Here is a 26,550-nt window from a genome sequence, read left to right as displayed (position 1 = left end):
CTATAGGCAGTTTTAATTGGTCTTATTATGGCTTGGAAGAGGGGGTGTGGGTAATTTGTTTGTGGAAATTGACAATAAAGTAGTAGTTGATGTTCCGTAGGGCAAAAGAGAGTATGAGGTAGAAGTAGTCTTTTGTTAATAGTATTCGATAATTATTAAATAACAATTGGAAGATACATTTTCGTCATGTTTACAAGGAAACTAATATATTTACTGATTGGCTTACTAATTTTGTGGTGTCTTTATCTTTGGAGCTACATGAATTTTCATCTCCTCTTAATGGGATTTTACCTTGGCTTACACATGATATTAGTGGAATTGTTTATTTTCATAGCCGTATTGTTTAAGTGTTTAGAGCTTTAACCCCCGTATGTAATACAAATTTAATTCACAATTCAATAATTAAGAAAAGAAAGTAAATGAAATTATAGATTACAAATATATAAGACTAATCTTGCACAAATTTAAACTCAAAAGAAAATTTTAATGATGAATCAACAAGACTAATCTAGATTATAACTATATAAGGCACATCATATGAAAACTTAGTAAATTAGGGTTTTTGAGTAGGAAAAATTATTTATTACATTAGCTATAATATTTAACATGTCTCTTTAATTTAGTTTACTCTTAAAAATTAAAAGTTTTATGAGTTTTGATCTACATAGCATGGAATGATGGAAATTAAAACAAAGAAGCATTGAAACGAAAAAACGAAAACACTAAAATGTATTTCCTAAAAATATAGGAAACATAAATGTGGAAAAACATATAAATATGAAAAATATGAAGGTTTTTTATAAATATCAAATTTTATAAAAAAAAATATATAGCACTGCTGTTTCTTTAAAAAATCGATGTGAATTGTCATTTTCAAGCATCAATAATTGAAGGATAAAATGATGAGTGTATGATGAAAAATAGAACTCAAAAAAAATATATGAGATTATAAGAGATTTTTTATTTTGAAATTAAAAAAAAAAAACATAACTTGCCATTGTTTGGGTTGGTTTTATATACTTTATATAATGCGACGTCTCTTTTTTTTTAATCTTATAAAACAATGTCGTTTTACCTTTTATCAAAGAAAAAACTAAAAATATGACAACATCTAATACGGATGTTTAAAATAGATTTATTACGATAAGTATATAAAATATGTATTTTATATGTTTTACATTTAAAAATATGACTAAACATATTTAAAATGGTAAAATCCAACAAATACATATAATATGTTAATAAAACGCATCTTTATTAACTAGGTTTTTTCTTCTACATATCTATACCACCGTCTGCTGACCTTTTCCAAAAAAAAAAAAATGTTTCAATAATTTAAAAGCTTTGGAGTAAGGTATATAGTTAAGAGTTGGAGTCAAAATCACTTTCCTCTTTGTAATTTTGCCCCTTCTCATATGAATTTCCAGATTTACTACTACCTAACATCTTATAACATTTAAACTTAATATGAGAGCAAAATTTGTTGATGTATGTTGCAACAACAAAGAGCAAAAGAACTACTTAATACATGTACTTAGTATCAATAGACAATCTTACCTTTTATATAGTGTGCAAATCTCTCATGTGTTTAAGCTTTCTTAAACTGTTTATGATTTAAGATGCATAAAGGTAAAAGAAATGGTGTGTATATTTGTATTCAAGCGTGATCAAATATGATTTTGGAAACTATTTTCTATCATTTGTGCTGGATGATGGTGGACTAGAATACTTCTTCCCTTAATGCCTATATTTACATATAATTACCCATTAATAGTAGAAAGAAAGAAATAGGATTGCATATTGAATAATATTATGTGTACATATTTTTTATACATAATTTGTGTATATAAATTATGTATTATTATGTGATTGGGTATTACTTTATCTTTAATTTAAAATCATCCAATCACATGATAATAAATCATTTGTTTATTCAAATTGTATATTAAAAATATGTACATTTAATTTTATTGTTTTATATTAACCAAATTTTATCTAATGTTGCATAGAATATTTATTCCAATTAATTAATTTCCTCAGCATCTTCAAGATTGGTAATTTTATGATGGAAGTATAACCTGAGCTTATAATTATAAACTAGACTCTGATGATCCCATAAAATTTCATGTTCAGTAACTGAAAATGCAAACCCTAGTCTGTTTCTTATGTGAGAAAATATATATCTTTAAAATTATTATTACTAAATCATTTGGCTTCACTTAGATTAGATATGATAGAGTGAGATGGAGTTAATTAGAAGATAATTAATTACTACAAGAAAACAAACCCTTGGGGTGTGTGAAGAATCCTACTCGGGAGAGAGCAAGAGAGGACAAGCTTAAAACAAGGGAGAAAAAATCGCAGCAGCAAAACTAAATTAAGAACTGAAAAATCCGGACCATTGAACTCATATTCAAATAATTTCTTCAAGCAGTCGTTCATCCAACAATTCCATTCCTTTTTTTTAATCACCTACCTCCCTGCTTCATTCATGATCTGCAAGGAAAATCCTAGCTAAAAGTATTATATATATTAACCATATTCACCAGGACAACATTCACATGGCAACCCCAAGTCCAAAGAAATCATCATTATCTAAACAAACATCAAATGCCGGACGTCCACCTCAAGCTGTAAAATTCGGTCGTCCGACATCGAGTGGACATGTGGTGAGCCTCTCCAGGGACCAAGATTTGGACATGTCTGGTGAATTTACACCCCAAAATGACTACGTCAATTACACCGTTCTTATGCCCCCAACACCGGATAACCAGCCCACTGGACAAGGCTCGGGCTCAAAGGCTGGGGGGCGGGCGGGGGCCGGGGATGGTGGTAGTGGTAGTGGTAATGGAAGAATGTCAGTAATGCAATCAAATAGTAAATCAATGTTGTTGAGGAGCCAAACGGGTGATTTTGATCATAATCGTTGGTTGTTTGAAACAAAAGGGAAATATGGAATTGGAAATGCATTTTGGACACCATCTGACCAGGATTCTTGTGGACCTGATGTGAGCATGCAAGATTTTATGGACAAGCCTTGGAAACCACTCACCAGGAAGGTTAAGATTCCGCCTTCTATTCTCAGCCCTTACAGGTAACAGAGAAATTTTTGCAAGAAACAGTGTCACAGTCTAATTTACTTTTCACATATGAATCATTGTAACATTTGCTTCTTGTTTGCTTGGTGGAACAGACTTCTAATATTTCTGCGTTTGGTTGCTCTTTTTTTCTTCCTTCTATGGAGAATCCGAAACCCAAACCCGGATGCAATGTGGTTGTGGGGGATATCCGTAGTTTGTGAAGTTTGGTTCGCATTTTCTTGGATATTAGATGTTCTCCCAAAGCTAAACCCCATTAGTAGAGCAACTGACCTCGTTGCCCTCCGGGACAAGTTCGAAACTCCTTCTCCCTCCAACCCTCAAGGCCGCTCCGATCTTCCGGGCGTCGACGTCTTCATTTCCATGGCTGACCCCGAGAAAGAGCCTCCACTTGTCACTTGCAACACCCTTTTATCCATTCTTGCCGTGGACTATCCTATTGAGAAGCTCACTGCCTATATTTCTGATGATGGTGGAGCCATTTTCACCTTTGAGGCCATGGCTGAAGCCGTTCGTTTTGCCGAGGTATGGGTGCCGTTTTGTAGAAAGCATAACATTGAGCCAAGGAACCCGGAAAGTTACTTCAGCCAAAAGAGGGATCCCACCAAGAACAAGAAGCGTCCGGACTTTGTCAAGGACCGGCGTTGGATCAAGAGAGAATATGACGAGTTCAAGGTCAGGATCAACGGTCTACCCGAGGTAATACGACGACGTAGTGAAGCTTACAACTCTAGAGAGAACATGAAAGAGAGGAACATGTCCCGGGAAAAGAATGGCGACGATCCAACACAAGAGCCTAGAAATGTCACCGAAGCCACGTGGATGGCTGATGGGACCCACTGGCCTGGCACGTGGCTTCATCCAACTGCCGATCATGCCAAAGGCGATCATGCTGGAATTTTACAGGTAATGATCAAGGTTCCAGAGCCTGATCCAGTAATGGGTCAACCAGACGAGAAAAGATTGGATTTTACAGGGGTGGATATTCGGCTACCAATGTTTGCCTATGTTTCAAGAGAGAAAAGGAAAGGATACGATCACAATAAGAAGGCTGGCGCCATGAATGCGTTGGTTAGAGCTTCAGCTATATTGTCAAATGGGCCATTCATTCTCAATTTGGATTGTGACCATTACATATATAATTGCAAAGCTATCAAGGAGGGAATGTGTTTCATGATGGACCGTGGTGGCGATCGAATCTGCTACATTCAGTTTCCTCAGAGATTTGAAGGGGTTGATCCTTCTGATCGATATGCTAATCATAACACTGTCTTCTTTGATGGTAATAAAATTTGCATTTTCATAATTAACGCATACACCACATCACTAACTCAATGAAATTAAAAATGGAGCAGGAAATATGAGAGCATTGGACGGTCTGCAGGGACCCGTGTATGTGGGAACTGGGACAATGTTCAGGAGATATGCACTCTATGGATTCAACCCACCAAGGGCAAACGAGTACTTGGGCGCTGTAGGGCAAAATAAAACACCAGCTGCTGATGTTCAGCCACGATCCGATGGAGACGATGCAGAGACACAACCTCTAACCTCGCACCCTGACTTGGACTTGCCAAGGAAGTTCGGGAATTCGCAAATGTTTGCAGAATCCATTGCTGTTGCCGAGTTTCAAGGAAGGCCGCTAGCCGATCATATTTCTGTCAAGAATGGCAGGCCTCCTGGTTCATTGCTCGCCCCTCGTCCTCCCCTCGATGCGCCCACCGTTGCTGAGGCAGTTGCTGTCATTTCCTGCTGGTAATTAATTAATGTCTATATTTGCAGATAAGTTTTCCGGAATCACTAACTGTTTTGGCTCCAAATGCAGGTTTGAGGACAAGACAGAATGGGGGGAGCGAGTAGGGTGGATCTACGGGTCAGTGACGGAGGATGTGGTGACAGGTTACCGTATGCACAACCGTGGGTGGCGGTCAGTTTACTGCCTGACAAAGCGTGATGCTTTCCGTGGTTCAGCACCCATTAATCTAACAGACCGTCTCCATCAGGTTCTTAGGTGGGCAACAGGTTCCGTGGAAATCTACTTTTCCCGTAACAATGCCATTTTTGCAACGAAACGCCTCAAGTTTCTCCAGCGCGTTGCATATCTCAACGTTGGCATCTACCCTTTCACTTCTTTCTTCCTGGTTTTATACTGCTTCCTTCCAGCTATGTGCCTCTTCACTGGAAAATTCATTGTTCAAAACCTCAACACCACTTTCCTTACTTACCTTCTCATCATCTCACTAACGCTAATACTAATCTGCCTTCTGGAAGTGAAATGGTCAGGAATTGGGCTGGAAGAGTTTTGGAGAAATGAACAATTTTGGCTGATTGGTGGCACTAGTGCTCACCTGGCTGCTGTAATTCAGGGTCTCCTTAAAGTGCTTGCTGGAATTGAAATCTCATTCACGTTAACATCAAAGTCTGCATCTGAAGATGATGATGACATTTACGCCGATCTTTATATAGTAAAATGGACAAGTCTGTTCATAATGCCTCTTGTAATCATAGTGGTGAACATTGTGGCAATAATTATGGGGTTCTCGAGAACTGTTTACAGCATAATTCCGCAATGGAATAAGCTAATGGGAGGAGTATTTTTCAGCTTCTGGGTGTTGGCTCACATGTATCCATTTATCAAAGGATTGTTGGGGAGACGAGGAAGAGTTCCCACAATTGTATACGTGTGGGCAGGTTTGGTTTCCATTACAATTTCATTGCTATGGATATCTATTAGCCCCCCTGATAATAAGAATTCTCAATAGGCAAACAATTTGAAAGGCAAGTGGAGATACACTATGAATATTGTTGTCGGTGATGTAGACTTTGTTCTTGATTCTTTGGCTTCATTGAAAACATTTTTGATGAGAAATGTAAGACTTATATATGTAGTATTAAGCAATTTATTTTCCTAGTTTACCTTTCAAAGGATATATAATTGTTTCTTACCCACTATGTCTATTGTTTCCTACCTTATAACTTTTTGGATGATATTATCATGGATCAAACCAATATGAAATTTCAAGTAGAACTAAATTAGAATGCAGATGACCTCTATGCACTAAGTGATAAGGCCTAATAGCCATGGAAAGATGGTTGAAAGGCTTACAAATGGTACCAACATAAAGAAATTAATCTAGCTTCTTTATCTTTAAGTTGAATTAATTTAGCTTCTTTGTCTGGGAAGTTACTCTATTAGATTTACAGATGTTTTCCTTCCAATTTGGGTCCCTGCCCAACCCTGTCTTATACAAAGCAAGGATTTTTCAGAATAAAATGTGACGGGAGTAGGGATAAAAAATTTCCTGCGAGTAGAGACAAGGCCGGACTGGGAAGAAATATTCCCGCCTCGCTTTGCTTATTTTGTTTAACCCTAGAAATATTGAGAATGGTCTAAAGTGCCCCTATTTTGTTCACCTGAATTAATATGAAACTAACAAAAACTATCAAGTAAATATAAAACCCAGCTATTTTGCCCAACTCCATTGCCCTCACTTTTCCCGGTCTCTTGCCTCCTATCCCCACCAATTATCTTCCCCATCTGGCCTTCTTTACCCTATCTTCTCTAACACCAGCTTCCAGCCCATCGAAGTCCAATTAAGGCTTCTCTTTTTCTTCGTAGTAGTGGATTTGTGATGGATTAGATATATTTGAAGATTCTTAATGATTGATGTGGTAGATGAAAGACATTGATTTCCATTATCCCGACAGCAAGGATAGAGACTACTTTCGTCTAATGGGAACAATGGCGAGGAATGAAAAATTTGGTCTCGCTCTATACCGTCTCTAACTTGATTAATGGCCAAGGAATTTGGCCTCTCAAGCCTGATGAAAAAGAGATCTTTTTTCTAAACTCTGAAAATAATTTTGATCTAGTTCATGATCTATTTAAAACAGAAAAACATCTTTCTATGATTCTCACAAGCAGGAAAACAATTGCAATCAAATTGATAGCTATTAACATCACTTCTTCAGCCTAAATTGGGAAACCCTTTAAATAAGATGCAAAATAGATCATGTTCAATAGTTTATATGAGATTTCTCTAAAAAGGAAATACGAATCCTTTAGAAGAAAACAATCTAGATTAATCAAAACTTTTCATTAGTATTATAAAAATAGAAAACAAATTTTAAAAAAAATAAAAAGTAAATCACTCATAGTGAAGATTTTTATCCAACCTAGTATGATGCGGAGTGTATTTCTATTCTAATACTCCAGACTGTAAATATTTAGTTAGATTAGGCAAAATTCTACCTTATTCACCCGCCAGGCTTCATTTGTCGACTAATAGGAGTCACAGTACATCAGTTTGAATTTGAAACATAAACTTGGATATTAGCCATTACAAAAAGGGAGAAGGACTATTCCTCACCCAACTTTTGATGCGCTTTTAAAATGTCACCCATGACAGATGAAAATCCACTTTTTCCACTCATGACCAAACTGCCGTCCAATTTTTCAGTTAGAAACAGGGACAAAATCGTTATTTACTTTTAAAACCTTAAAACTTTAAAATTTTACAGTTTTCCCCCTCTAGGTTTTAAAAACTAATAACTAACCCATCCTCAAAGTTTGAAAAGTTTAGATTTCACCCCTAGAGTTTGCTTTCTTCTCCGGCCACCACTGACGGCCGATACAATCGATCGATCTCCCATCTCCGACTACAAAAGACGACGAAGGACGACCCTTCGTCGACCAGATCTGAACGATGAAACATCGTCCAGATCTGAAAGAACAGACAAAGGACGACGCTTCGTCGTCCTTCGTCATAGCGTCTGGACGAAACGACGAGCGACAAAGGATGACGAAGAGTCATCCTTTGTCGTCTGGGTGGAGCGACAAAGAGAGACCTCTTCGTCGCACAATGGTGCGATAAAGAGATCTTCGTCTCTTCGTCGCATCGTGCGACGAAGAGACGTCGCACCGTGCGACGAAGAGATCTCCGTCTCTTCATCGCACCGTCGTCGTCGCATCAAGAGAAGGAGGAGGTCGATAACGACACCGGAGACGACGTCGGGAGATGAAGTTGAAGAATGGGAGTGAAACTGCTAGTTTTGAAAGTTCTGAGGGGCGACTGTATTTTGAAAAATATGGAAACCCTAGGTTTGGGGGTGAAAATATTAGTTTTCAAAGTTTAAAAACTTTAGGTAAGGTGAAATGTTAGTTTCTAAAACCTAAAGAGGGTGAATGGTAAAACCCTCACATCAATTTTGGGATGAATTTTACAGACTAAATTGAAGGGTATTTTTGTCATTTTATCTAACAAGTATTTTACCCTTATGCAAACAGATATCATCCATATTAACAACTCATGGGTGAAAAAAGTAGATTTTTATCTGCCGTGGATAGCATTTTGAACACGTATCAAAAGTTAGGTGGGAAATAGTCTTCTCCTATACAAAAATTATGATAAATACTTGATACACTAAATTGGGTGGCGCCCCATCGCAACTTTTTTTCCCAGCAGTATTGCCGACAGTTAGCAGCATCCCGATGGGTAATCCATAAAAACACAAAATATATTACATGTTCAAAATGTCGGTAAGCAGTTAAGATAATTGAGGCTGGACGGTGATTATCCAGATTGCTAAGTGAAATAATCATAGCAAAAATTCATGCATCCGAACCGGCCTTTTTACAGCATTTGTAAAACCCTGCATACAAAAATACAAAATGATTAATAATACAAAGTGAAATTGACATTAATAGTACCAGCTTGTAAATTGTCAACACAGGTAAATGCACTCTTAATGAGTCAGATGGAAAAGACAGCAAACTTTGCAAATTTATGCCGCCAAAAATATTAGATTGCTGCAAGTGAAAACAGGGTAAAATTAATTGCCCTTTCTGCTATAAAGAAAATAAACTCACCCCTTAGGTTTCAGAGATCATCAAACTTTCCCTAAGTTTAGTTAATTTAACAATTGAAGGCATGCTAAAACCACTCAACAAAATATAGAAAAGCTGATATATGTAGCTATGAGCTTAATTATCTCATGATTGGCATTTACAAGATAACAAATTAGAATACTATGCATAGTGGCATACCTCATTAAATTTAAATAAGAGGGGGCGTGAATCTCTTTCCACTGTTGCCTTCTGTACAACGCTATCAATATTCTGAGACCCTTTACTATTCAATTTCCTAAACCTGTTTATGATGAACAAGATTTATCACGATTTAAAAAGGTATTACCTGCTGCATATCATGATAACATTTATTCTTGGGATAGAACTATTCAATTTCCTAAACCTGTTTATGATGAACAAGATTTATCAGGATTTAAAAAGGTATTACCTGCTGCATATCATGATAACATTTACTCTTGGGATAGTACTACACTTGCTAACTTTTCTTAACTTATTCATACAAACTAAAGTGTCCTAATATGTTAAGTTATATAATCATTTACTTTATTTCTAATTTAAAATCACCCAATAACATTAAAGCACATTAGTTTGTATAAATAAGTTTGTAAATAAAGTGCAGTATTATTCTTATTCTAGTAAGTTATCACTTCCAGCCCTAGACACCATTAGCTTTTTCATTGCAAATTAGTACTCAATGCAGATTTACTACAGAGATGATAGCTACAAATTTGCACCAGAGAGAAATAAGTAAACTGATAAAATAGTACATATCAGATTTACAGGTAACTGGAAAATATACGCAACTAAACAAGACACGAACTTTGCCAACAGAATCATGTAGAAACAAGGTCTCAACTCCAACTTAAAAGATAAATCTTGGGATCACAAGGCACACCAACAAGCAAACATTTTTCTCAAATTTGCAGAAAGTACTACAGCTACGTTAGTACATAAAATGAGTTCAAAGCCAAATATCACTAATAGGCGCATCCAACATTCATAATCTTGTTAATCTCAATGAAGAAATGGTCAATGACTATAGATACATAATTTTTTTGAGAGAGATGTATAATAATCATATTACAATCAATTAATTCTTAAGTTCCTAATTCTACACTAAAATTTGTATGATAATAATCACAAGACTAAGGTTCACTATTTCTGGTTGATTCATGGTTTTGAGAATTAAAGGCATACGTTAAAGTATGTATTTTCACTCAATTTTTTCATTAATTGTAACTTGTAAAAAAAAATATATATTATAAAATACAAACACCACTGGCCATGAAAGAAATACCTGTCAAAGAAACTGAAGGACCCATTGGATGGCTTTTTCATATTACCAGAACATTTCAGTTTCAGATTGGTTGAAGCACTTGTACTGGAATCTAAGGTTGATGATATGGTACAAGTAATTGGATTTGACATATTCTTTGCATTTCCCATTATTACAGAACTTGCAGGTCCATGATTTACTTTTGTAGACCCTGCTTTACCTGTTTCTACCCCTACCAAGTCCTGGTTTCCTTTTTGTCCATCTGTTTTATGGACAGGTTTGCCAATGCTTGCTTGCATAATCCTTTGCTTTTCAACCTGAAGTGCAAAATTGATTATAACAAGGAAAATTAAAATTCAAAAAAAAAAGGAAAATCCAACGGGAATAGCTAAGCAGTGCAGCAACTTTGGTGACACTATTTTTCATTTATATGACACTAAATGTAAAATAATTCTCCCCCTTTGAAATAGAGGATAACGATCATTACAAGGCCACAAAATATCCATTCTCACATCAAACTTCCCAATAAAAGATCTTAGTGTCTTGAAGACTTAAGAATCTTAGAGCCTACAGAAGGATGTAAGAATTGGACATAATACAACCAAACAAGAAATTTATTGTTTCAAAAGGAGCAAAGACTATCTATATTGGAAGACATTGGAATGAAACCCAGATGGATTGCACCTAGGCACATCCTCCCTGTGTTTGGCACCTCAAAAATTTTTCCCAAGTTTGACATATCTTAAGGATTTATTGAGGCTCATATGCTAGTAGAAATGGCAACATTCTTGTTAGGAAATTATAGCTTTAGAAAATTTCTTTAAATTGTAGATATCTACCGCATTAATTAGCTAATATCCAATAAATTCTGCATAAAGGACACTGAAATATGTCAAACAACTGACCAAGCATGAAAATAACAAATTATGATTGCAACATCACCACATGGACATTCTTGCATGCTACATCTTCAGAAGGCATATGCCTTGGAATGCCTGGCAACCATAGCTAAAAGCTTGCATATCCTTGTCAGAGTTTAGGCTTTTGGAGTTTAAAACCACAATTATGCAATTTCATTTCAGATTTAGTAAGGGATTCAACAAGAGCAATGAATAAATTACAACTGAACAGTGCACACACACATCAGATATATGTTTACTGCATAGCAACCTGAAATGAGCAAGAAACTCCCAGTCTAATTATTTCTATCAACTTATTCCGTCGGAACATATAGGATATTTTCTAAAATTTCAAATGTGAAATGCAGCCCCATCCAAACTTATGGTCCTTCAAAAATTGATAGGAAAAAATCATATTACATCAATAACTTGTGTGTTTGGCTAGCTAGATCACCACAAGCTCTAGACAAAAGACTGGCTTAGGACCTATTTCTTCTTTTCTCTAAGTCTAAGTGCGACTAATTTAAATTAATCAAATATTTTAGAATCATTCGTTTTTAGCTTTTTTTTTAATCAAATATAAACAAAATGCCGAATAATTAGCTTTTACCAAAAACAAAAACATTTTACCAATAGCAATTTTGTTTGTCAACAATACCCCTCATTAAATTTATATAGTTCCAATTATAATGAAACTCTTATTCATTATTTATTTGGTCATCTTTTAGTTTTTTTAATTTATTTTATTTATAACAGATTTTAAATATTATATCAAAACAATATAACAACACGGATTTTAAACATTTTGTTTTACATATGTGTCAAAGCACCAGTTTTAAGATATTTACAACATACAAAACCAAATAATTTAACACTTACAATCAGAAAATGAAGGACAAAAACATCAATTGGACTTGTATATTCAACATATTCAACTAATAGACATATTCGGCTTTTGAAAAGAAAACGAACATCACCTTAGTCCTTTATTTTCCTTTTTGGGTATTATTTTTCCTCTTTCAGAATCCTAGTTTTGCAGAAGATTATCATTTAGGAATTCAACATTAGGAAATACACTGCTTACCTCATGCACCAAGACTTGCTTCACTGGCAAGGCAAGTACATGATGAACTAATCTATATCCCTGTTTAATAAAAGGAAATGATATTCAGTAGAAAAAAGAAAAAGATAATGACTAAACATACAAGCCATGAAGTGTGAAGAATGTTCTGAACCTTGAAGTTAATGAAGTCAGTAATTGATGGATCCAAAGAAAGTGCTGAGGCATCTGAACCTCCATCTTGTCCCAGGTTATTGGGCAAAGGATCAAATCTCACATTCTTGTATGTTATAGAATAGGATACCATTGTGCTAACCAACTGAGCCAGGTCAGTCTTCTCTTTATCTGATAGTAAGTGCAATGCTACCTAAAAAAGGGCATCAAAGCTCATTGAGATGACAGCAATAAGTGAAAGCAAACTACAATCTCTGAAAAGATTTTCCTGTATAAAAAATGAATGAAAAAAGAAACATAGGAAAAATTCACTGACACTAGCAAAGTTGCAAAGGAGCTAATAAATACTTTGGTATTAGCTATTACAATCTAAACATATTTTAGGCTCTGCTTTTCTTCTATCTTGCTTCTTATCTTTTATTCATTTTGTTCTTCTTCACAATTGATACACAAGAAACTTTGGCCAACTTGTTGCATGAAAGAAAATATGGATTTGGCTGAATATTCTTATTTTTTTGTTGCACATAGGTTTTGTGTTGGACACTCAAACACACACAGATTCTAGCAGAGAGACAGTGACTTCTTTAGAAATTTTAATTATAATACTACTGTTAGAAAAGTCAGCCACATTCATTTATTGTTATGGCATGCAAACAAGATTATATTATGTCTGTCAATAAGAAATAAATACAGGGTAAATAGGGTTGGCGTGTCTATAGCTACCATCTCCTCCTGTCTTTTCTCCACAAATTATTTTCTGCTTCTATCTATCCATTATATTATACTTCAACCACTATGATAAACAATAAGTTTCTTCACTTCAAACTTCTATCAGAAAGTAACATGTACTGACTTTTCATCAGCAGCTGAAGTAAACCTGCCTAAAAACCAAGTTCATATCCCAGAACCCAGTTCAGCAGGAGCAACACCAGTAATTTCTCTTTAATTAACATAGGAACTGCCAACTAGATATCAGGCAGAAATTGCATGAAAGATCAATAGACATGATGCTGGAAGCATAAATGAGACAGGTAAACAGTAGATTTTTCGTTTTTCCTACTATTTTCAAGTACAATTTGTAAGTATCAATTAATTGCAACATCACTTCACATAACAAATAGGAAAAGGAATGGAAATGCAAAACAGTTAAAGAATGACCATGAAAAGTATATAAAAATACCGGTCTAAGAGTTGGTGGTGACAAAATATGTAATAATTCAGAAACTGAGTCTTCTACAAATGACTTGCTTGTCAAGTGCCTTGATATATAAGGTGGAATTTTGCAATGCCAAGAGTTGAAAATGTCCCTCTTTTCCATCAATGTTGTCCGGTATCTGGAGATTTGTATACAATCTGAATCATAAGAGAGAATCCTCTAAAATTGACTTCCTGACCTGGTGAACTTAGAGATAGAATTAGGAATACCTTTGATAAGACTTTGGCCACTCAATATTTGGTTTTTGAATTTGAGCAACTAATAGATGTACAGTAATTGCAAGAGGTGGTTGATAAACTGTAAAAAGTAGAAGTCAAAGCACCTTTCATGAGCATAAAAACCAAATTATCAACTTTGAAAAGTAGAACTGAAAAAATAACCATTAAAAATAAATTTCACACCCTTACCATAAAGGGACATTTGCTGTGTGGACATAATATATTGGTGCACCAAATCAGAAACACCAAGGTAATTTAAGCATTTGACCTTCAAATAAAGTAAGTCAAATATCTTGTTGCAACAATAAAACTAGCTAATGTCCAGAATTAAGTAAATAAAGTAGTTATCAATAAAATGTAACTAAGGCTTACTGTCTTTTGCATCACTGGATCATGATATTGGAGCTGCAAAATGTTTTCGTGGATCCCATCCAAAATCACATCATAATCACCACTACAAATTCATTAAGCACTTAAATATTTAGTCTCCATTGAAACAAAATAAGAGGAACATATATTATTTAGTGGAATTTACTACCCACCGGCTAGAAATGAGGGAGTGTAGAAAGTCAAATTCACTGGATGAACTGCCAAAGTTATTGATAGATTTTCTTAGCCGCTTTATTTTCTGCCTTTGAAAAATCTAGAGAGAGGATTATCCTCAAACATAAGATGCTAGAGATGAATAATGAAGTCACTTGGAAATGTCATAAATGGTATTCACTGCTTTACATTACCTCATTCCAGATATCGAAAGCACTTCTTGACATGTCCTTTCGGCCAACCACTTGTGAACTGATTTCAAACTAAAAACAGCAAAACGCATTAGTGCTAGGTGATTTAAAAGAAATAAAAGGGAAGGGGGAGAATGCCATGGATTCTATATTTGATGGATGTGGGTCGTCTTTATTTGAATTGGAGATGACAGCTTAAGAGGTATTGTTAAAACCCATGAAGATTCGTAGATGAATAGGCGAAGTAATAAAATCAATAGACAATTATTTCTATTCCCCAACAATTTATCTATCAGTATTCAAAGACAAAATGGGTGGTTCTCAGTTACAACTCGAAAACTCCAGATGGAGCGTTTTGAAAGTACAGAACAAAGCTGATGGAACCAAGAGTAAATAAAGATAAGATTAACCCCTAGGTTCTCATGGATAACTAGATAAATTTCCCTATATAATATACTGGTTACAGAGGCCAGAGACATCAACCAAATTGCTTTTGTTTCTCCTTTTAACATAAATTTATGGTCATCATGAAACACTCAAGATCAAATGGTTGTAAGAAGTTCAAACAAATGGATAAAACCCCTAGGGTCAGGGTTGAGTGGTTGAGACAGTTTTAACCAATGGGTTAGGGATGCAACTCTCCTGGGCCACCTACTTGGGATGTTATATTTTCAAATTTCCTTCCTTCCAGTGTTTGAAAATCAAGAATTGGCCTCCGATTTGAACTTCATGAACTATCCTTAAGTTTTAAAAAAACGAAGAGTGCATTATAGACTCAATATTTTTGTCCTTCATCTTTACCAGACAATTGTGATCATTTGTTTCTTCTAGTAGAGGCAAATCTTTCACCATTTTCAAAAACTCAAATCTTTTTCTTTCTTGAAATTGATCAAACCCTTGATTTCTATTTACAACACCCAAAAACCCCCAACCTTTTGAACTAGTTCACTAAGTTCAAAATTGGGGACTACTGCAATCCTATGACTGTGATAGTCGAGATACTTATGATATCTCAAGTAGGTGGTCCTAATAGATTTGAACCCATAATCCTTTCATTGGAACCAAAGATCTAAGTAAACAATCCAGCACTTGGAAATTTACCAAACCATTAGCATCAAAATCCTAGAAATAGGTCTAAGCTTTATTTGTATAAATTTATGAGTAGCATCAAGCTCATGAGAAAACCCTTACCATATTAAGGGTTTCCTTCTTCTTGTTAAGAAACTGAAGAGTGTTCAAGCATGATCGTATATCACACTCTGTGAAGTCAAAATAAAAGGATGAGTAGCATAGAAGATAACTTGGAAGTTAGGAAAACAATAAAGGTAATTAATATTTAGAACCAATTAATGCATTTTAAATTGTATGAGGCATATTGCTTCAAAGGTTGAAGACAGAATTAAAAAAATAAAAAACGGAAACAATACCATAAGGAAAGATTGCTCACCAGTGTACTCCGCAAGTGCAGTAAGTGCCATTGAACTTGTTTTCATGCCTTCCTTGTGACAAATATATTTGAGCCTAGGACAATTCAGTTTTAGAAAATCATTATCATAAATCTAAGGTTTTAAAGATACATCACATCTAAACAAATAAAAATTTGTACAAAGAAATTCAAATCTGGATAGGCAGTCTAACATACAATATGACAGAAAAGCGATATATCCAATAAGTCATATTTACTTGGCATAGCATAATAGATGACAATAATACCTATATGTACTAATTTAAAATACACACTTAGCACAAGTATAGTAAACATACATGTACAAATTTACCTCTCTCTTAAATAAATGAAATTCTATTTTTAACTCAACTAGCTACAGAGTTCTTCTCCAGCTGCTCAATAATTGAGTTTTCCCCCAAAACACGAAAGAGAAGAATAACGGATTAATATTAAAATTCTGTAAAACATCTCAAATCACTTGACAATTGGTTGTCTCTGATCTTCCATTAACAACTGTTACAGTGAAGGCGACAACACAATTTCTGGCATATCATCAACAAGGATACAGTTTAAACATCAAAAGAAAATACTCATGCATGGCTAAGCTTTGAGAATAACCATTTTCCATTTTAAAGAAATTATATAACAATAAAACTATGTGTACCCACTTTGGGTACACAAATGTATACACATTTATATGTGTTATCATGTGATTAGATTATTTTGAATTAAGAATAAAACAATAACCAATCATATGATGACACATATGAGTGTGTATATATTTGTGTACCCAAAGTGGGTACACATAGTATTGCTCATTATATAAAGTGCTTAGGACAGATCGTGCATCATTGATTTTCATTTTAGATGAAACAAAGTCAAAAATAAGACTTTATATTGGACCATATGAAAAAGAACTACTTGTTGAAATGACGATAGGTTAATAAAGTTATAGGATTTGCAATTTCCAATTTTCCCAACTGTAGCCAACTGTGAAAGAGAAAAGGGAGGAAGATCTACAGATTTGGAGTAACATAAATCCCATATAAATAGAGAGAGCATAATGGAGTTTAATTCTAATCCGTCAATTTACAACTTGCCTCAAATAAAATAACACCTTTCGAAATTAAATTTAACCATGCCTTGCCATAAGTTCTTATTTTTTACCACTTAGAGATAACCTGGACATTTATCAAAATTTTTGTTAGTGGAAAAGTTATATTTCACTTACATTTGATATGAGCTTATGTAATGTTCATACCTTTAGATCTACAACTGATTAGAGTTTTATAATCTAAAATACCAGTTAAATATTGATGTTTCCATTTACAGTACAGTGAGATAGATTTTCCAGAAGACACACACAAATTACTTGAAGATCACTGATGCAGAAATCTCTGCAAGTATCTACACCATGAGAAAGAAACATATGATGCAACTAAGATAGAGCAACAATCACAATCACATATGTTATATTGTATCGGGAACTCATCCAGTAACTTCATGACCCTAAAGAATATCCAAAAAGCATTAAGCATTTTTAATCAGATCCATGAAATTACTGGTAGCAAATTATTACCTGCTTACCACACGGCTCAGTGTTGGTTGAATAAATACATGAACCCTGTAAAGAAAAGCACTAAGTTTTCAAGGGACACTTTAAAATTTAACAACAATTATAAGGTTTCCATGAATGGTGATCATACATTACAGATATTTCAAACAAAAACTGTTCAATCAAAATGCAACAAACCCATACATACCAAGCACAAAAGGCATGATTATAGCCAGTGTCTAAATCTAGTAGCACTAGATATGGTTGTTGCTAATTTAAACTAAATAAAAAAAATCAATAAACTATGAAAAATGAAAAAATATATATAGGAAAAATTATGTAAATGATATATCACAAAATTTGCTCCTTAACATTTTGTTTAACATAATGCATTCCTGGCATCCACTTAATATAGTGCATTCATAACATTCAATAAAAAATAAAACTATATGCGCAAACAATAAACACAAACTTGAGTATAAATAATGATATATCACCATATGATTGAGTGATTTTAAACTAAAAATAAAATAAGACCTAATCGCATTGTAATATATCATTATATATACTAAGGTTTATACCCATTGTTTGTACACATAGTGTCACTCTTCAATAAATTATCAAATAAATACTTATGAGGGAAGTCTGAAATATCTAACCAATGAGGGGGATTAGGAAAGCAATACGAGACATTCTTAATTGCTTAACTGCTCCTTTCTACCAATATAAGACCTTCTTTACATTTGAATGTGTGTATCCATGTGTGTATACATTTGTTAAGATTTAATTAATTAAAAAGAACACTTACTTGGCTATCTGACGCAACTGTCGCAAGGCAGGTGCATACAGGTCATTACATATGCAAATTACCTATGCAGAACACCCATTATCATGCACAGGGAAATTTTGCAATCAAGTATTCATCAATTTTGAACATTTTAAACTCACCGGTCTTAAAAGTGATGTAGCTTTACGCCCTTTTTTGGAGGATATTCTTCCTGATTGCTCTTCTTTAGCAACACTTTCCTTCCCAGCATGAGACTTCCTTTCAGCAGACACCTAAAGTGGAAAATTATTAATTGAAATTCAAAAATTGTAAACTAGCACATCCATTTTGACATGAAATCAAAATTACTTATTAAACACAGGATACCCATATGATAATTTCTACCTAATGTGCCCCAAGTTGAAGCTTTAAAACCTATAAGCTTTTATTGCAAAAATGAAAGTGAAACAACCCTACTTCAAACAGAAAACGAATAAGAATATGTTAGAAGAAAAGTATTAATACTGTAATATTATGCAGTTTACTGTCTTATAGATTTTTTTTGTATCCTACAGTCTGAAGCATTCTAGAAGCCTGATTTAGGTTGTGAAGCAAGTAAGTCATTCACAAAAAGGTTCACAGGTAAACAGTAGAATCTTGGTACATATTTTCTAGGTTTGCTGCTCCACATTACAGTCATGGTAGGACAGTTAATTCTTCCTCTATCATGCAACTTTTGTTGTATGAAATGACAGCACAGGATCCATCACTGCCTTGCAATAACGGAAAAAATTATACCAAGGAAAAAATTATACCAACAAAGGAAATTCATATTTAAGATATACATAAGATAATTTTCACTTACCAATTTCACTGATAAGCAAAGTTTAACGTTAAGATATCAGTTCATATTTTCCTAGGTTTACTAGTATACTATGTAATTGTGGTAGTAAAGTTAATCCTTCTTTTACCATTCAACTTTCTTAGTCTGCTACATGGAAGTACAAGAAACTATCAAGACCATCTACCATGCAATGGAAAACAATACCCATAATGTTGGAAATGAGAGTATAGGAAAAAAATGAAGAAGATTATTAGATAACTAGGTTAAACAATTGCTGCCCATAGTATACTTCATAAAACAATAGGACATCAATTGTAGAACCAAGTACCATCTTCAAAATAACCTCCACAGCACCCTTGCCATCGCCAAGAGCTCCATCTATTTCATCAATGACCTATAGAAAATCAAATAAGGGTTTTCTCTTCATTCCATACTGCAAATACCAAGAGCAAAACTTAGGACAAATAAAACCAACCAAACACTTGGGTCTTGAGTCAGCCATAACAGAATCCATCTGAACCACATCAAGGATTTTAGCCTCAATAGTTGATGATGATCGATCATCACTAGCATTAACCTACAAAAACCAAAATGGTATCAATAATAAAATTGTGGAAAAAAGAATGAGAAGTGTATCTACATAAATTCATTATACATTAGTGCAAAAGCAATGCTAAATAATGAAGCTAAGATAATGAGTACCAGCATCGTACTTCACGGTAATATGTGCTATAAAATCCTGGTTTCCTGATAGTTAGAAAATGCCTCGTACGATGTAATTTATAGAATTTTAAGAGTACAAACAAACCAATAAATAATATATAGATATTTACTGAAACACATTTTTGCATACAATTATTGTTCAAAATCATAACCTTCCCAATATTGTTAAAAATTGGATAATATTGCACAATGCACATGATGATTTCAAAAGCCAAGCACCACAAGCTTCTTAGGTAGCCTTTCAATTTGATATTCCTCTTCTAAAAGTTTGTCATATTATTCCATACCATCCTTGGTTATTAGATAATAAGGTCCAACATGATGCCTTCTCACTGTGGTAAAATAGAGAAAGGTTGTGCCAACAAAAGTTATTATACTTGCAAAATTAAAAGAAGCTGTCAAATCCATCATCAAATGCTAAAGTAGTTAAGGTGCTGGTTTGAAAGGTAGCACCTAACTTGCCAAAGTCAACTTTTAGAAACAGGGAATAACCAATGCATGATCTATAGCACAGTTAAAGAAATTATATCCAATTTAGAAGCCCAGAACTAAAACAGTCAGTCCAGCAACAATAAACATATCTTTTTGGCTTACAGTGCTTTTGTAGTAACTAATAAGGATTAGTAGCATGTCTATATTGGCTAGTTAGATATAGATTAAAACAAACTATTTGTTGTATTGCTTGTTCCCCCAATGGCTTTTCGATTTTGCAGACGGCTAGTCTACTTTTATAATTCTTCTTTAATGATACAACTATTTTCTTGTTCCTAATCAAAAACATACATGGATAAACTATTGAAGGAATGGATGTCTATTGTTCCTCTCTATTCCTCTTCTATTTATTATAAAGCTTGAGATAGTATCCATGGGATAATATTCACAGCACTATTAACTGAAGTACTATCAACAGCTAGTTAATACAAATTCTTCAAACCTTAAACAAAATATCTTTTCTACACATCTGAATATAAAAATTCCTTTCCTTCAAAGCCATCATAAACCATCCTATATTAACCAAAAAAATATATATATTCAACACATAATAGCCAAGCAAGTTATGTAAAATTAATTATCAAAGAAAAAAGATAGTATGGACTTCAGTAAAAATTATTCTTTCAGTTGAGTCAGAGGAGATAAAAGGACCTCCACAACACGATAACCACAATGCTTAGCAGCCACATGCGCAAGTGTAGTCTTTCCAAGCCCTGGTGGACCACAAAGTAAAAGGATCTGCAAGGACCATAAGAATCTGTTACTGAAGACTTCATGGCCTCAAATGCTTGCATAAATTTCCCATAGATGCATGATTTAAGCTTCCACTGGAAAAGATAATTCTACAAAGCATGAATATCAAAATAATTGCAGTTAAAGAAGTTCATTATCATATGCAAGGCACATTATGCACAAGCTACTAGGCTATCAATTCAAAGCTTGAACCTTTTACTCATCTGTCAGTCAGCCAAGAAAAACTCAAGTTAACACTTAACACTATAATTTTATTTTTTTTAAAATAAGAACTGCCTGCAAGCACTATTGAAAAAGTTGCACACATAATTCCTTCAGCTATATCAATGCAATTTAAAAAAAAAAAAAAATCATAATAATCATAATAACAATAATTGTTTCTTGATTCGTAAAGTACTAATTCAATGATCCAACAAAAATCATCCACCTCAAATAAATTGGCCACTGTGAGCCAAGCATCCAAGTATTACCAAAAACAATGTCAAGCATATTATAGATGTATTATATACCAGAGAGATCGAATAACAGCTAGGAGCATCCAGGTCATCCATCTGAACTATATTACTGGAAACTTTAAAACATTAAAAGTCCACATGTAAAATACACAGACATAGATATGTATAAGATGTGAATTCAACAAGGTACATGAGCAAACATTAATAATATAAACAAAGTAAAGGGAAACATGTTCCATAATTCGCCATATGTTCCCATAAGGCATGTTAATGTGACAGTATAAAAGCGAGGGACTCTATTAAATCGCTTGAGACATTTGTTTGATGTGGTCTTTGCTTTGGACAGGATTGATTGACTTGAGTAAACACTGATGCGAGAAGCTCACTAAACAGACCAGTAGGAAACATGGGGGCAAGTTAGTACTATGTGTTCTATTTCATTATTACCAATATTTTTCCAGTATTAGTAAAAAAAAAAAAAAATCCCAAATTTACTATAATCATTACAACTTAATATTTGAATACAAAATTAGTATCTAGCTAAATTCTTTTTAATCTGATTTTGATTCTGAATAATATGCATTATTAATATAGATAAAATACTTAATAATTTAAGTCTTATAAAAAATTAAATAACCAATTATCTAATTATGATGTAATTAATTGATAATATAAACTGACTACATATTTAATAACAACAAAATAAATGCCAAATTATTTTTATTTAGATTAGTCTCAATCATATTATTAGATAAATCTGGTAGTAACTTTAGTCCAATCCATAAACACCAAATAATTCTATATATATTCTAGTACTATTAAATTAAATCTAGTCTAACTGAATTTCATAGCATCCCAGTTCATCTTCTAGCTCATCATATTAGGCGTCCTAGATCAACTCTTTAAATGCGGCAAGATGATAGCATTCACCAAAAAAGCTGAAATTTGGTCATAACCCCTGAAACTATGTGACTCATGAAAAATAGTTTCTAAGAAAGTGAAATAAATAAGATAACGGTTATATTTGATGCATCAGATTATATGGTTCATAACAGACAGCTTTTACCAGTTAGAATAAATGTGAAGAGTAGTCCTGCTTTAGGAGTCTCTAATGTCAATTTTCCACTTGAAAGATACAATGCTACCCAGAAATGACATTCATTTCAATAGCTAACATCCCAATCTCGAGCAAATTGCAGGAAGAATGTACATTAAATGGATGTATCCACTGTCAGAGACAAAACAAGATATCTATCAATTGGAAACAAGTTTGTTTCAAAAATATAGCTGACCTTCTGCTCTGGGGGACCACTGAGCCTTGTGTGCTTATTCCATAAGTCCTGAATGCCTTTTGAGTTACTATTTTCAAGCTCCAAATTATTAGAATGTCTAAAACTTCCCTCACTCCATCTCTGTCCTCTGAACTTCCTTGAAAAATTAGGAAAAGTTATCTTTTTATGGTGAGCAATAGAAGAATGCCGTCTCAAAGCAGACAAAACATCATCAGATGTACTCCTAACTTCAGAGCCAAAAACACATGAATCCCATTGTTTCAACCATAAGAGGACCTACCAAAAAAAAAAAAAGCTAAGGTTAAGTAATGAAGACAATAGTTAAAAGAGACAGAAACCTCAAACAATCATATGCCTTTTCTATTTTGTAAGACTCTTGAAGAGTTTTAACAATGTACCTCACGATTTGTCTGTTCATCACTGAGAAGCTCTGTAAATGAATTTGGAGCATACTTGTCCACCCAAAGCTGTTCATGCATCAGTGGTTTTTCTGGCAGACTTATCCCAGTTTGATCTTCAGAACTAGATTTCAAGGCCTTCAGAAGCAGAAGAAAGAATTACAAAGAATATGATAACGCATAGTATGTACTCAACAAATCAAATTAGAATTGACGATAACAATTAATAAAACATTTCAAGCCATAAGAAATCATAAATCAGTTCAGTTTTGAACATTCAAACAGTGAGCAAGTAATGAGGGTCCTAGGAAAACCCAAAAAAAGAAAAAAAAAAAAAAAAACAAGGATCACAAAAAACTTGATGATTTTGAAGACCTTCTTCCACTTTATCATTACGTAGATGTTGAAAATTTTGTTCCTGATAGTTTGGCAGGTCATGCTGGAAAAATATTAAGAGGAAAAACAATATAAAGCCCTCAAGCTAAAAGGCAAAGAAGAGAATTGAATGTAGACCAGCATATCTGTGAATAAATTTAACTAGTGCAAAATAATCACAGTTTCAAAAACATAGATATCATTTTGAAACTTCAACCAAAACTAATTAGTGCAATGTTCACCTTCGCGAAGGCCTCCTGCTCCATTTTTTGTAATAGAACATTAACAGGTTCTGGAATAAGACCTGCAAATTTTGTAAGTCATCAATAGGTAAACTGAAATGAAAATGGAATAACTCCGACGAAACAGTAAGTACAACATTGTATTACACCAGAACATTTTAATGGCAATCGGTTCAGAGAAGAAATCTTAAGTCTTACTTGCATAGCAATTTCAAGACAGGAAAGAACTCTAAAGAATTTAGTAAGTAAATTATAATTAAATATTTTATAAGAACATATAATTACGATAAACTATGTCAGTTTCTTGTTTCTAAAATGAAAATTAAAGTGGATCTTGATAATAATAAAATCAATATATTCTATTAAAAAAAAAGCCTAAAATGATCTGATGAACTAATGTTTAAGTTTTTTAATAACAAAACAATACCGTTTGAGTATGATTTGACATCTAATTTCTTCACTCCCTCCTCTCCCTGAGCCCTACATATCTTCACGTAAACCCTATCGCCGCCACCCGGCGCCGTCACCGGCAAGCAATCGCCCTCAATCTCAAACGCGTACCTGGACAAGACCTTCTCCTGCACCACATCGGTCGCATCTTCTCTCTCATCCACGTCACCATTACTCTCCTTTGGCGGGCTGTAGCGAAGCCAATCCTCGTCCTTCTCGTTGTTTTCATCATCATTAACAACAATTTTGGTTCTTTTGTCATCGAATTCGGGTTCGTTGTCGTCAATTGGGAGACTGGGAGATTCGGATCGGGTGCGCTTGTGCGGAGTGAGTTGGCGGGCCGGTGAATCGGGCGGATGTTGTTCAGGTGGTTCGAGGTCGAGATCGAGGTCCTCGTCGCCGTAAGGATCGTGGAAGCGGGCGTTGGCTTCTAGTAATTCCAGTTCCTCCGGAAGAGGGATGTCGAAGTCCATGTCCATTAAAAAATTTAGAGAAAGTGAGAGTGATTGTGTGCCGAGTGAGAAAAGTGAGAAGGAACTGAAGCCAAAATGTAATTTTGGCGGGAAATCGAACGAGGACATTAGGGATGCGGGACCAGCGGCTGACCAAATTACCAAACTGCCCTATGAAATTTTTTTGGTTGTCATGAAATTTTTTTGAGGGAAATGATTTGAAATAACCGATTTATGTCTTCTCAATATTAAATCAGAAATTAAATAATAAGTTTGTACTTATATTTTTTAAATTTGTGCTTATTATTATTTTAAAAAAATAAGTATTAATTAATCTTAGTAATTTATTAATTTATCAATATATCTCTTAATTTTATATTTTTTTAATAAACTAGTAATTTAATATTTTTTTAGTTGACTAAGATTTATGATACTTTCTCAACTTACTACAATCAAAAATTTATATACTTTTAATTAATAATAAAATTATACATACTTATTTAAATACACAAATAAATATATATTTGATATATGTTATTAAGTGATTAAATAATTTTAAATTTAGGATAATATAACACTAAATTATATGATAACATGTCATATATGTATTCAAAAATTGATATACATAATATTATTCTCTAATTAATCTATTTATAACTCTTAGTAAAATGACAAGTATACTTAATTATCAATATCGATAGAATGCACTTTAATTAATTTTCTTATAATTTTACTTACATAAAACCCCAAACAATTAGAGGTTGACAAAACCTTATGGAAAAGGCCAAAGGACTATTTCCCACCCAAATTTAGTTATGTTTTTAAAGTCACATTATAAGGTTTGAAAAATTCAAAATTTTACCCATTGACCAACTAGAGTTAAAATTTTCTATTAGAGGTAGGGGTAAAATCATTATTTTATTAACAACATTAAAAATAAAATAAAATTTATTACATTTTCCCTCCTAAGTTTTAAAAATTAACATTTCACCACTACCTAAAGTTTTCTAACTCTTTAGGCCTTTTTTCTTTTCCATCCGACACTGACGACCTCCTCTCTCCACCTTAAACCGTTGGTCAGAGCATAGAAATTGATTTACAACGGATCTTTTCGTCTTTGACGAAGAGATCTAACAACGAAGAGACCTCCAAATCTTTTAATCTCCATGAAGAAATTTCATATCTCTTCATCGCAAAGAAGAGATTCATTTCAAATCATTTTCTATGTGTCAACCAACAGTTTAAGATAGAGAGAAGAGATCGTCGGTGTCGAAGATGATAGCGAGAGGGGTGAACAAAAATTTTAAGAGGAAAAATATTACTTTTCAAACTTTAGGTAAAGGTAAAGTTGTTAATTTTTAAAACTTATGAGAAAAATGTAATAAATTTGATTTTTAAAATATTATTAATAAAATGACGATTTTACCTCTATTTTTAATAGAAAATTCTGAAGGCAATTGGGTCATGAATGCAGTTTTAGGTTTTTTAAATCTTACAAGTATAATTTTGAAAATGCAACTAAACTTAGGTGAAAAATATGTAGGATCGAATGGTCTAAGAAGGGGGGTGAATTAGGCAATTTAAAACAATCTTTACCTAATTAGAGAATTAGAACAATTTATTCAAATCAATTAATATTGCCTATTTTTAATCTAATTTGTGAGAATAACTAAAATATTTTAAATAACAAACACAATCAAAATAACATAAAGTATGAGTTTAAGGGAAGAAAAAATCAAACACGCGATGTATAGTGGTTCGA

The 26,550-nt window shown here is 33.7% G+C and overlaps 2 protein-coding genes across 3 annotated transcripts; one reads left to right on the top strand and one right to left on the bottom strand.

Annotated features, from left to right (window-relative positions):
• The first annotated feature begins 2,523 nt into the window (after positions 1–2,523).
• Positions 2,524–6,028, top strand: LOC123212220 (cellulose synthase-like protein D1). Its single transcript, XM_044631300.1, has 4 exons — positions 2,524–3,094; positions 3,194–4,380; positions 4,454–4,853; positions 4,924–6,028. The coding sequence occupies exons 1-4, from the start codon at positions 2,562–2,564 to the stop codon at positions 5,858–5,860; spliced, it is 3,057 nt and encodes a 1,018-aa protein (XP_044487235.1). The 5' UTR covers positions 2,524–2,561; the 3' UTR covers positions 5,861–6,028.
• A 2,384-nt stretch (positions 6,029–8,412) lies between these two features.
• Positions 8,413–24,868, bottom strand: LOC123210081 (chromosome transmission fidelity protein 18 homolog). Of its 2 annotated transcripts, XM_044628274.1 has the most exons (23): positions 24,314–24,868; positions 23,887–23,948; positions 23,270–23,407; positions 22,872–23,147; positions 21,023–21,109; positions 19,632–19,733; positions 19,485–19,550; positions 18,495–18,605; positions 18,355–18,416; positions 17,571–17,615; positions 15,992–16,065; positions 15,736–15,803; positions 14,548–14,616; positions 14,353–14,453; positions 14,183–14,264; positions 14,000–14,078; positions 13,802–13,889; positions 13,557–13,710; positions 12,378–12,569; positions 12,227–12,286; positions 10,265–10,560; positions 9,145–9,247; positions 8,413–8,750 (listed from the first exon to the last, which is right to left on the bottom strand). In XM_044628274.1, the coding sequence occupies exons 1-23, from the start codon at positions 24,813–24,815 to the stop codon at positions 8,697–8,699; spliced, it is 2,871 nt and encodes a 956-aa protein (XP_044484209.1). In that variant the 5' UTR covers positions 24,816–24,868; the 3' UTR covers positions 8,413–8,696. The 2 variants fall into 2 exon arrangements, with proteins under 2 accessions (XP_044484209.1, XP_044484210.1); XM_044628275.1 differs by lacking the exons at positions 8,413–8,750; positions 9,145–9,247 and adding an exon at positions 9,259–9,349.
• Between the last annotated feature and the right edge of the window lie 1,682 nt (positions 24,869–26,550).

Source organism: Mangifera indica, chromosome 3 (genome assembly GCF_011075055.1).
Source record: "Mangifera indica cultivar Alphonso chromosome 3, CATAS_Mindica_2.1, whole genome shotgun sequence".
NCBI classification, from domain to species: Eukaryota; Viridiplantae; Streptophyta; class Magnoliopsida; order Sapindales; family Anacardiaceae; genus Mangifera; species Mangifera indica.
The sequence above is the reverse complement of the archived record's forward strand: the minus strand, read 5'-3'. Positions and strand labels throughout refer to the sequence as shown.

What these genes read in the sequence shown, in the direction of transcription:
- LOC123210081 (XM_044628274.1), bottom strand. Translation starts at nt 24,815, where the DNA reads ATGGACATGGACTTCGACATCCCTCTTCCGGAGGAACTGGAATTACTA. An exon ending in CTACATCACTTTTAAGACCG is followed by an intron (nt 18,417 to 18,494) that starts GTGAGTTTAAAA and finishes TGTTCTGCATAG; the next exon opens with GTAATTTGCATATGTAATGA. An exon ending in TCTTATTTAAATTTAATGAG is followed by an intron (nt 8,751 to 9,144) that starts GTATGCCACTAT and finishes TTTTGTATGCAG; the next exon opens with GGTTTTACAAATGCTGTAAA.
- LOC123212220 (XM_044631300.1), top strand. Translation starts at nt 2,562, where the DNA reads ATGGCAACCCCAAGTCCAAAGAAATCATCATTATCTAAACAAACATCA. An exon ending in TCTATTCTCAGCCCTTACAG is followed by an intron (nt 3,095 to 3,193) that starts GTAACAGAGAAA and finishes TTGGTGGAACAG; the next exon opens with ACTTCTAATATTTCTGCGTT. An exon ending in GTTGCTGTCATTTCCTGCTG is followed by an intron (nt 4,854 to 4,923) that starts GTAATTAATTAA and finishes CTCCAAATGCAG; the next exon opens with GTTTGAGGACAAGACAGAAT.